The sequence below is a fragment of the Chlorocebus sabaeus genome, chromosome 16 (genome assembly GCF_047675955.1).
Source record: "Chlorocebus sabaeus isolate Y175 chromosome 16, mChlSab1.0.hap1, whole genome shotgun sequence".
NCBI classification, from domain to species: Eukaryota; Metazoa; Chordata; class Mammalia; order Primates; family Cercopithecidae; genus Chlorocebus; species Chlorocebus sabaeus.
The window spans coordinates 60,819,991-60,832,108 of record NC_132919.1 but is presented as its reverse complement, the minus strand read 5'-3'; the positions used below and the strand labels follow the sequence as shown (position 1 = coordinate 60,832,108).

Genomic DNA, 12,118 nt, shown 5'->3' with positions numbered 1-12,118 from the left:
TTTGGCTTGATTTGTGTATTTTGTCAAAATAACAACAAAAGTCTTAGTTTTTCCTTTTAATCATGCCAATTATTATTTTTTAAGGTTTTTGGCTATTTAATTTTTTATTTCTTAAATACTTATCCTACAATAGTACTCCAAACCTCAGCATCACACACTATATCCATGTAACAAACCTGCACATGTACCCCCTGAATCTAAAATGAAAGTTGAAATAAAAAAATTATCCTATAAAAAGGCTTAGTTTTTGTATAAGACAAGATTATAACCCCTGTCATATTCAAGAAAGCTTTACAATTTAGGTCATTCAAAAGCACATTAATATAAACCTTAGTATAAATGAACATCAATTCATCACATTCAAATTATGTACACATCCTAAGTCTTCCAAGTTATTTGTGTATTTTTTTACTTGGTAAATTAAATTATTGTTATATTTAGAGGTGCCATTATCTATTATACCAGGCTATAGCTTATATATCCAGAGGAAAATGCCGACTTTAAGTTCACCAATATTTATGGAACATAATAAAAAATATACAGGGTATTGTTGGCCAATCAATTTTATAATTCTAACCTGAGGATAACATTTAATTTAAAGTTTAAGGATATAAAACTCCACATTTTTCAGCAAAGGAAAAAGTCATGGAAAAGATGAAAGTAAAAAGAACAAAATGGAGGTTGGAAATCCATCTTAAGCCGAAATGACAATGTCTTCATAAGTTAATATTAATCCTTTAATTATAAATTTTAAAGGTTTAAGTAGTTTCTATGGCCTTAACTTCGAATAATTACGCCATATGGAGCTTCTCTTAAATTTGAAAAAGATGCTGAATTGTTGCTCAAAGCCTTTTCATGACTTCAGGCTGGCAGAATTCCAGTATAATCCTTCAGACACCACTTAAAATTAGAGACCAGGAACCCAAGCTGGTAAATGCTATGTCAAAATGCTAAGAGCTTTTTACTGAGTAGAGTACGTTGTAGAAAACGTTTGATGTGTTGGTATATTTATAAATATCAAAACATGAAGCTGAAAACAACTATTTATAGTGGAGAATTTACAAAGGAAAAGATGAACAGATTAGACTAAATTTAAATAAAATGTTTGTGTATCATAAAATTAAATCATAAAAGGCAAATGCCAAAGACATTTGCCACAAAGATAAGGGTCTTACCATTCTAAATATAAAAGGAGCTTATTAGATGAACTGATGAGAAAAACAGTAGGACCCTAAAAGAAGAAAAACTGGCAAAAGACATGAACAGGCAATTTCCAGAAAATGAAATATAAATAAGTAACAGGTAAATCCACTGTAAATGTTCAATCTCTCACATTTAAAAATACAAATTAAAACAACTGTTGTTCACAAACATGTACTACAAATTAGGTAAAACTACTAAGAAATCTACAGACTAAGTAGATACTCTACTGAAGTAAATATACATTAGTATAAACTTTCTGAAATGCAATTTGACCTGTTAATTCTACTAGGATTTCAACCTAAAAAAATTGAAATTGAAAATGTTAACAGAAGTTTATGTATAATGATGACAATCTCCACATTAAACAATTTTAAAAAAATCTAAATGTTTGGCTGGGTGCCTATAATCACAGCACTTTTAGGAGGTCAAGGTGAGGTCAGGAGTTCGAGACCAGCCTGGCCAACATGGTGAAACCTTGTCCCTACTAAAGATACAAAAATTAGCTGGATGTGGTGGTGCATGCCTGTAGTCCCAGTTACTCGGGAGGCTGAGGCAGGAGAATCATTTGAACCCACAAGCCAGAGGTTGCAGTGAGCCGGGATCAGGCCACTGCACTCCATTGTGGACAACAGAGCAAGACTCTATCTCAACAAACAAACAAACAAACAAACAAACCCCCACAAAACTAAATGTTCCAAAATAAAGAAATAACACAATTAATTATATCTGGCTGGGCGCAGTGGCTCACACCTGTAATCCCAGCACTTGAGGAGGTCGAGACAGGCGGATCACGAGGTCAGGAGATCAAGACCATCCTGGCCAACATGATAAAACCCTGTCTCTACTAAAATACAAAAAATTAGCCAGGCATGGTGGCACGTGCCTGTAGTCCCAGCTACTAGGAAGGCTGAGGCAGGGGACTCGCTTGAACTCGAGAGGCAGAGGTTGCAGTGAGCCAAGATTGCACCACTGCACTCCAGCCTGGCGACAGAGCAAGACTCCGTCTCAAAAAAAAATTATGTTATACCAAAGACTGGATGAGGTGGCTCACGCCTGTCATCCCAGAACTTTGGAAGGCCAAGGCGGGGTGGATCACCTGAGGTCAGGAGTTCACCTGTCTCTACTAAAATACAAAATTAGCCAGGCATGGTGGCACATGCCTCTAATCCCAGCTACTCAGGAGGCTGAGGCAGGAAAATCACTTGAACCTGGGAGGTGGAGGAGGTTGTGGTGAGCCGAGATTGCGCCATTGCACTCCAGCCTGGGCAACAAGAGCGAAAGTCCGTCTCAAAAACAAAAACAAACAAACAAACAAAAAACCACATATATATATATACACACACATATATATATATAGAGAGAGAGAGTTATATCCATGAAACAGGACATCATGAAACAATGAAAACAATATTTTCAAAGAATTTCAAATGACATTGGAATATTCTTAGTATAATACTTTAAAAAGCAAGAGACTGAGTTGTTTAATTAGTATGCTCTTGGGCAGCTAAGTTAGTATGGTTATTTTATATATACATTAAATTATTACTATTATAGCTGGGTGGTGGTAGGAACAAGGAATTTTACACCTTTCTCCACCTTCCCTATTTTCTAAAATATCCTCTATTTCAAGGAAAGTTATTTTTAAAATAGCTGAATAGGTTTCTAAAATAATGGTCCAATTTAGATACCAAAGTTTTAATCAATCTTCTGCAAATTACCCACTATCATCACTTAGTAATGTTCTTTAATTTTTCAAAAGTTCATATTTTATGGGCTTTGTTTCAATTCAGTTTGAAAAGATTTTAAAAGGCCACAAAAAAAGCTTTCACTTTGCAAATGTCAATCCTTTACTCTCTTGGATTCTGTACTGGAAGCATTTTGACCTTATGGAGATATTTCATGTTTCTCTTAACTCAAAATCATTGAAGATATCATCTGGGTCTAAATTGCTGCTGACAGAAACTCAGGTAGGATCTGGACTTAGGAATTTTTTTATAACCTTAACACTGTAAGCGCTACTGAAACAACACAGACCCATATAGAATGTTACATTGAGATTATTTATTATTCTGGTGTTACTGTCCTCTCCTCTTTGAACCTCAATTTTATACTCAACGAGAGAAAATGAACTTCTAAACCTCTGAATTCTTGACTGGGTTTTAAACTGCTGGCAAATATTTTAAATTTCATATTTATTTAAACACGATAAAAACATCAAACTTTTAAAAAGATATAGTGAAAAGAGTTCAAGTAACTGGCAGAATGACACAACAGACTCACAACAGAATTAGCAGCTTGTTAGTTTTAATTCAAACTCTTACAGTAAAAACTCAAATTTTAAAAACTTTATGTAGAAAAATTCAAACTATGTCTGAATAAATATTAATGCTGTGTTTTCAACTTATTAAGTGATATGAAGGAAATCAAAACACTAAAATAACATATAAATGAGTATTTGAATACAAGGATGTATCATACCCTACCTAAAGTATTTATAATGAGTTGAAATCAAATGTGGATAAATCAGTAACAGTTTATTCACATGACCAGGCACAGAGGCTATTCTTGAATTTCTCCGTAGATTATCATTCTTGTTTTTTCTTTTTGAGACGGAGTCTCGCTCTGTTGCCTACGCTAGAGTTCAGTTCAGTGGTGATCTCGGCTCACTGCCAGCTCCGCTTCCTGGGTTCACGCCATTCTCCTGCCTCAGCCTCCCAAGTAGCTGGAACTACAGGCGCCCACCACCACACCCGGCTAATTTTTTGTATTTTTTAGTAGAGACGGGGTTTCACCATGTTAGCTGGGATGGTCTCGATCTCCTGACCTTGTGATCCGTCTGCCTCAATTATCATTCTTTTATTCACTCACTTAACATTTAATGAGTTCTTACTTTGTGTAAGGCACCATGAAAGCTCCTGGGGCATTAGAAACAAATATTTCCTGCTTTCAGGGAATTCAGAGTCCAGGTCTTCACTGCATTTGGAAATGCTAAACTCCTTTGACTATTTATGTAAAAATATCTATCAATTGGAAATACAAATTACTGTTGATGTGAGCACAGCATTTAGATTTCATCACATGGACTTTGAGGTTGGTGAAGTCCACCAACTGGGCAAAAACTGAACTCATCGCACTAAACACCATCCTATGTAAAAGAGAGTCTTCCCTTTCCCCAGACTCTCCCTTTTTGTCAACAAGTCCCTCCATTCTGGTTCATCTCAGTACCTCCATCCATGTCAGCTAAAAGTACTGTCCTTAAACCTCCTTTCTACCTTCTGTGTTCTCACTTCAATCCAGGAGCATTCCATTCTTCCAGATACAGGATACCCATGCTCCCTCCTCTACCTGTAGAACTCCAGTTCTATAGGAACAAATTCCCTTACATCTTCTTCCTTTCCAAGGCATTTCACTGTTCCGCTGGAAGCCTGTTTCACTTTTCTTGAAACTCTTCACCTAAGCAGATTATTCTGATTCTTTACTAAGAATACAGATGCTATTAGCTACAAGGTCTTTTCAAGTCTTGTCAGAGAGCTTCTCTATATCTTTACCAATCTTTGTCTTCCTCCCTCCCATGGTGAAGGTCATGCCTCCTGTCACTCATTCACGTAATACATACCCGAAGGGCACCTGCCCCAAGCTGGGTTTTCTAGGCACTGGCGGTACAGAAGTAAACAAGCTCAACAAGGACCTGCTAACAGAGCTTATGTTCTAGTGGGTGGGAGGAAATAAACAAGCGAACAAATAAAAGGATGATTTCAGGTAATGCTATGAGCTATGAAGACAATGGGACAAAAATAGGTGGCATAGGTAGGCTAGACTTTGGATGAAAAGGTCAGGGAAGGATGCTCTGAGGAGTGTAGAATGATGACAAGGAGGTTGGCCATTGACAAAATCATGTGGAGAAGTATTCTGGCAGAGGATGACAGCAGCTGCAAAGACCTGGAGGCAGGGGAGAGTGTTGCACATTCTGGGAAAAGACAAATGGACCCTTGCAGCCTTGTAGCCATGGGCTGAGGTGGGCCTGTGCTGGGTCTGTGCTGGGGATGCCATTCCCACCTACACCACCTCACAGATCACAAGCCATCAATGATCTCTGATCCTTCACATCATTAAGCTGTTCCTCTCCATTAGTCCCTTCGTATGTACTGCAAAATGCTCAACACATGTTCAGCCCCCAAATATACTCTCTTTCACTCTTGCTGCTCTTTGGAATTGCATCTGCCTTTCAGCATCATATTTTCCCAAACAACAGAATGTTCCCTCACTTCCACTCTCAGACTTATCTTTTGTAACCCTGTTTCTGGGCACATGATCGTTTTCAGCACACTGTCCAAGATCATCAATGACTTCGTGGTTTCACATTCAGTGACCTTCCTTCAACCCCCATCCTTCCTGAGTTTGGGTCACATTCTTGACAATCCCCCTTTCCAAATAGTCTTTTCCTCTATTTCCATAAAAATGTATTCTTCTCATGTCCCTTCTACCTTCGTGACCCTTCTTTGACTGTTTCCTCCCTAACCTCTCAAACGGAGTTGTACCCCGAAGTTCTTCCTTCACAGTTGCCCTCGCTCTCCCTCCCTCCCCCTCCTCTTTCCCCCTTGCTTTAACAGTCCCACTCACTCGCAAGGCCACAGGCCGGGCCTTCTCTGTGGGTGATTCCCACAGCTGTTTGTCTCCAGTCCTGCCTGCTCTTGGGATATCCAGAAGCATTCTGTCAACAGCAAGGGAAAGTGGAGCGTCACCTCAAACTCCACAGGGAAAGTGGAGTGTCACTTCAAACTCCACATGTTCTTAACTCAGTTCAGCTTCCTCCTCCTCCGACCAGAAACTTCTACATTCCTGATCGATTTATATTTAATCAGCCTAATCAGTGCTATCTCTATGATGATTTTCCAACATCCCCTTTGTCCCCTTGCTACTGCCAACACTCTCACTGCCTTCTCATGCACATCTACTGTGCCCTCGAGGACCTCCTGCCTAGATTAATCCAGTCCTTGTCACCTCCTGCTGCTGCTACCACACCTTGCCAACACCAAGAGGATGATGTTCCTAATAATCACTGGAATCTTGACACTTCATTTCCCCAAAACCTTTAGCAGCTCCTCATTGTTTACCCAAATGAAGCAAAAACGCTCATCACAGCTTTAGAGACTTTCGATGATCCGAAGCTATCTCAGCTTGGTCGCTAGCTCTCTCCTTGATCAACCTCTATGTCACGGAAACGGTTTTGTTTGCTCTTGCTTTCCTTACTCTTTTAACTTAGAATGCCACTCAACATATCTACTAGTTAAAATCCTACTTATGTTACTTACGTCTCATTCAAATGACATCTCTCTCAATTAATTTTCCCTGATTTCCTCAGCAGAAAATGATTTTCCCTGTAGTCACACTGTCTTGTATTCTAGTTATCTGCAGAGTGTACTTGCAGTCTTTTTCTTGCAGTCACTATTATTTTATCTATTTGAGGACAGTGGCCCGCTCCCTCATTTTTTATATACCCGCAGTGCCTGGGATAATGCCTTTCTGGGATATAAAAATTCAGGTTTCTAATACTAATTTTTAAATTATCTTTACCCTGTAAATTAGTTAGCATCATGTATAAACCTACGTTTGACAAAGTTCATCTCTTATTAAAAAGAGGCATTTGGAATGTGAATATATAATGCAAGAAAATTAAGGCCTAAATTGGATGTGTTATATGTCTGAGTTTGGCATATCCAATTTTCTTAAATCAAGGTGCACAGGTATCTGTGCCATTTAAGAACATTTACTTAGAAATACTTTGAACTGCTAGAAGAGTCGACTGAAGCCAAGGTGAGGTGTGTGTAAGAGTTAACAGAAAAGATAAGTGGCAACACCACTTTCTTTCCATCAGTGTCTCTTTCACTTTCCATCAGTCTCTCTTTTATCTGCTATTGTCGAAGTCTGAGACTATACCATATAAGAATATTTCCTGGCCGGGTGCACTGGCTCACGCCTGTAATCCCAGCACCTTGGGAGGTCGAGGTGGGTGGATTGCCCAAGGTCAGGAATTTGAGACCATCTTGGCCAATATGGTGAAACCACATCTCTACTAAAAATACAAAAATCAGCCAGACGTGATGGCGGGTGCCTGTAATCCCAGTTACTCAGGAGGCTGAGGCAGGAGAACGCTTGAACCCGGGTGGTGGAAGTTGCAGTGAGCCAAGATCATGCCACTGTACTCCAGCCTGGGTGACACAGTGAGACTTTGTCTCAAAAAAAAAAAAAAGGCTGGGCGCGGTGGCTCAAGCCTGTAATCCCAGCACTTTGGGAGGCGGAGACGGGTGGATCACGAGGTCAGGAGATCGAGACCATCCTGGCTAACACAGTGAAACCCCGTCTCTACTAAATATTACAAAAAACTAGCCGGGCGAGGTGGCGGGTGCCTGTAGTCCCAGCTACTCGGGAGGCTGAGGCAGGAGAATGGCGTGAACCCGGGAGGCGGAGCTTGCAGTGAGCCGAGATCTGGCCACTGCACTCCAGCCTGGGCGACAGAGCAAGACTCCGTCTCAAAAAAAAAAAAAAAAAAAAAAAAAAAAAATTTCCCTAATTCCTGACCTGTATATTTTAGCATCGAGACATTATTCTTTTATCCTGCTGTGAGGGAATTATCACTAACATCCAGTTAGCCTGAACATGTCCTGAGTGGCCCAACCTATTGGTCTTGTAGTCTTCTTCCTTTCAGCAAAGAGGAATTCCATCTGCCCACTGGCTTGGGAAAATAGCCTAGGTGCGACCCGTGACTGCTCCACGCCACTCCCCATGCCCAGCATATCCCGTGAAGCAACAGTGAATGCTGTCAGCTCTACCTACAGAACATATCCCAAATCTGATCAGGTTTTACTACCTTCACTGCTACTGGCTAGACCCAACCCTCTATTACCTTTCCTCTATATTTTTGCAACAGCATTTTAACCGGTCTCTCTACTTCCTCCTTTGCCGTCAATTCAGTCTATTCTCGCACAGCAGATGATGACATCCCATTCAAGTGTGAGTCAAATCATGTCACTCCCATGCTCAAAATCTGCCAAGCTCCCCTACTCATAGAGAGTCAAAGCAAAACCCTCTCACTGGCCTACTCAGACCTACCTGACCTGGACCCACGCCCTCAGGTTTCTTCTCTGGCCCCATCACTTTCCCTCTTCTTCTCAGTCATCATTTCCAGACACACCACTTCCCTGCTGTTCCCCCAAGAAGTCAGGCTCACTCCTGCCTATTTATAGTCCTTTTTCCTATTTATTTCTGGGTTCACAGCTATGCTGTCAGGGGCCAAATCTGCTGAAATCTGCCTTTCAAATGAATTAACGTACAATAAAGCAAGTACCTTAGGATCTCAGTCTATGTAAAATCAATGAAGTAATGGCTAGCATGGTATTGCATACTCTTTAAAGGCTCAACACTATTTGAAGATAAAGAGGGATAGGTGGAAGGAAATTAAACAAAATTAGATGATTCTTAAGTTACCCTTTTCAAGTTTTTTATTCCCAAGATAAAGACTGGTCTTAAGAAATTCCAGAGGCAATTTTGGAAATAGCAATTCACATTTAGTACCGGAATAAAATAGTTATACTTTTTCTGAACATCAAAAGAAAGAATATTTGAGATTGCACCTTGAATATAAGTCTAATCAAAATGTTTAAACATTATATTGACGTTTATTCCAATAATAAATAATTTTAAAATACTTTTCTTATTTCTACCAAAATATCAACCTGGGAAAATAAGTCATCATTTATGTGACACTGTTGTAAAAAAATGGTAAAATCTAGAAAAGCTTATTAAGACAACCGAGGGAAGATCTGAAACTTAGTCTCCATCTAGGAAAATTTAGGGATACAGCCTCAGTATTTCTAATCAAAATAATATTTGACAATATTATAATATCACTTTATTGCAATGTGTATTTAATTACTATGGAATAGGATATTCCATATAATCCCTTCCATGAAAGTCAAGGGAAAAGTTAGGAAATTCCCTAGATTATTTTAGTGGTACTTAGACATAGGAGCAAGATACTTAAATTCCTCGATTGAAGAGTTTATACATTTAAAGAGCAATGCCATGTCTACTGCCTGTTGGAGATTAAATATAAGGGTGGTGGCAGTGGATTTTCAACATGGGTTTCAACTGTCTATTAAAAAACCAGTCAAATATCTTACCTTTTCCAGTGTCATCTCTGTCTCAGCGGCATGAGTCTTTTTCAGCTCTATTTTCATCTTTTCTGATTCAGCCTTCAGTTTGTTGACAACAATCTCGTGTTCCCTTGTAGCCCTTTGCTTTTCCTCTTCACGAAGAAGACCAAGCTCTACCAGCTGCTGTTTCCGCTGTGAGTTCACATTGATCAGTTCTTCTCTCAACTTGTGAACCTGGGCTTCCATGTCGGCAATAACCTTGTTTTAAAACATGGAAAAATGGGCAGAGGATATGAATAGGGAAGTCACAAAAGAAGAACCAATGGGCAAAAGGCCAATAAATGAAATATAAACATATGGAATAGAAAGCTTAGATTGCATTCCATCCTTCCTTCTTTCCTTCCTTCCCTCCCTCTTTCCCTCTCCCTTTCTCCCTTCCTTTCCTTTCCCTTCCTTCCTTCCTTCTTCCCTTCCCTTTCCTTTTCCTTCCTTCCTTCCCTTTCCTTCCCTCTCTCCCTCCCTTCCTTCCTTCCCATTCCTTCCCTCTCTCCCTTCCCTTCCTTCCTTCCTTCCCTTTCCTTTCCTCTCTCCCTTCCCTTCCCTTTCCTTCCTTCCTTCCCTCTCTCCCTTCCCTTCCCTTTCCTTCCTTCCTTCCTTCCCTTCCCTCTCTTCCTTCCCTTCCCTTTCCTTCCCTCTCTCCCTTCCCTTTCCTTCCTTCCTTCCCTTTCCTTCCTTCCCGCCCTCCTCCTCCCTCCCTCCCTTCCTTCGTCTCTCCTTCCCTCCCTTCCTCCCTCCTCTACTTCCTTCATTCCATACTCCCATGTCATTCCTTCCCAGCTCAGAGGCAAATACCACCTGGAACATTTTACCATACATTTGGATCTTTAAACAACATATTGTTTAGTTTTACTTGTTTCTAATATCTATGTAAATGGAATATTATATGTATTTTTCTGAAACTTGCTTTTTCAAATATTCAACATCATCATGTTCCTGAAATTCATCCATTGTTCCCTATTTGATTTTTGCTTTTTATTGATTGATTTCTGCTTTTATTTTTATGTCCTCCTTCCTACTTTCCTAAGGTTTATTTTGTATTCCTTCTTCTAACTTCTTATTTTGGATACTTAACTCATTTATTTTTATCATTTCTTCTTTTCTGATTTATAAATGTAAGACTACAAATGTCTCTCTATTGATTTAGTTCCATCTCTTTGGTTTAGATATGTGGCATTTTCATTATCGTTTAGTTCAAAATATTTTTTTAACTTCTATTATGATTTTTTTATTTGACTTATGAACCATTTAGAAGTATGTTTCTTAATTCCCAAGCATATGGGACATATTAGTTTCCCAGGGTTGCCATAACAAAGTAGCACAAACTAGATGGCTTAAAAGAACAGAATTTTATTCTTTCCTAGTTCTGGAGGCTAGAAGTCTTAAAATCAAGGTGTTGGCAGAGTTGGTTCCTTCTGGAAACTCTGAAGGAGAAGCTGTTCCATGCCTGTCTCCTAGCTTCTGGTATTTCCTGACAATCCTTACTGTGCCTTGGTGTGTAAATGCATCATTCCAGTCAGTGCCGTGGTCTTCAGATGGATTTGTTCTCTCTGAATGACTGTGTCTCTGTGGTGCTCTGTTTTATAAGCATACTGGTCATACTGGATTTAGGGCCCACCTTAATCTAGCATCACCTAATTTTAACTTGATTACATCTGCAAAGATCCTATTTGTGGCCGGGCACAGTGACTCACATCTGTAATCCCAGCATTTTGGGAGGCCGAGGCGGGTGGATCACAAGGTCAGGAGTTCAAGACCAGCCTGGCCAAGATGATGAAACCCTGTCTCTACTGAAAATGCAGAAATTAGCTGGTCGTGGTGGCGGGCACCTGTAATCCCAGCTGCTCGGGAGGCAGAGGCACAGAATTGCTTGAACCTGGGAGGTGGAGGTTGCAGTTAGCTGAAATCGCGCCACTGCACTCCAGCCTGGGCGACAGAGCAAGACTCTGCCTCAAAATAAAAATAAAAATAAAAATAAAAATCCTATTTCCAGTTCTGTGTAGACAGGAAATTTTGAGGGGGACACCATTCAACTCAGGAAATGGACTTCAATGGTTATTGTTTTGTCATTCTCTTTTAATTGCATCGTGGCCAAAGAATGTAGTCGATCTCCCATTAATTCTTTGCAAATTTTGAGAATGTTTGATGGCAAGTTAGGTAGCCAGTTTTTTAAAAGCTTCATGTATGATTACTAAGAAATGTGTATTCTGTATTTTCTAGTTTTCAGTGCTATATTCTATATATGCCCATCATGTCAAGCTTGTTACATTGCTGAAATCTTCTATCACTTACTTACTGCCACTAACACATTAGTCAGCAATGCAACATTTTCCAAAACACAATGATAAATGTTTCATTTCATGCCTGATGTAGCTTCAACAAGCACTGCATAAACCAACATTTCCTTGACTGGAAACCAGAAAGATAAAAAAGTGACAGGAATCCAAATGTCACATGATGATGCTGGGAATAAGAATACAAAGCTAAATGATGAGAAGTTGCTTTGGTCAAAATAGCTACAAGAATTATTTCATTTTCAATATAAATATTATATTCATCCTATTTCTAATTTTAACAATTTTGTGATTTCTACATGATAAATAATAATTGCTATAATTTTGAGTGTTTACTTTGCACCAGGCATCTTATACAGATTATTTTAATCTTTGTAACAACCCAGTATGATAGATATTAATATACAAAGT

At 39.4% G+C, this 12,118-nt stretch overlaps 1 protein-coding gene across 13 annotated transcripts in view; it reads right to left on the bottom strand.

Moving 5' to 3' along the window:
* CEP112 (centrosomal protein 112) overlaps positions 1-12,118 on the bottom strand; it is a 549,518-nt gene that overhangs the window by 204,287 nt on the left and 333,113 nt on the right. For all 13 annotated transcript variants that reach the window (XM_073005103.1, XM_073005106.1, XM_073005112.1 and 10 more), the window contains one exon: positions 9,384-9,614. In XM_073005103.1, the coding sequence (XP_072861204.1) occupies positions 9,384-9,614 (231 nt within the window). The remainder of the gene's footprint in view (positions 1-9,383; positions 9,615-12,118) is intronic.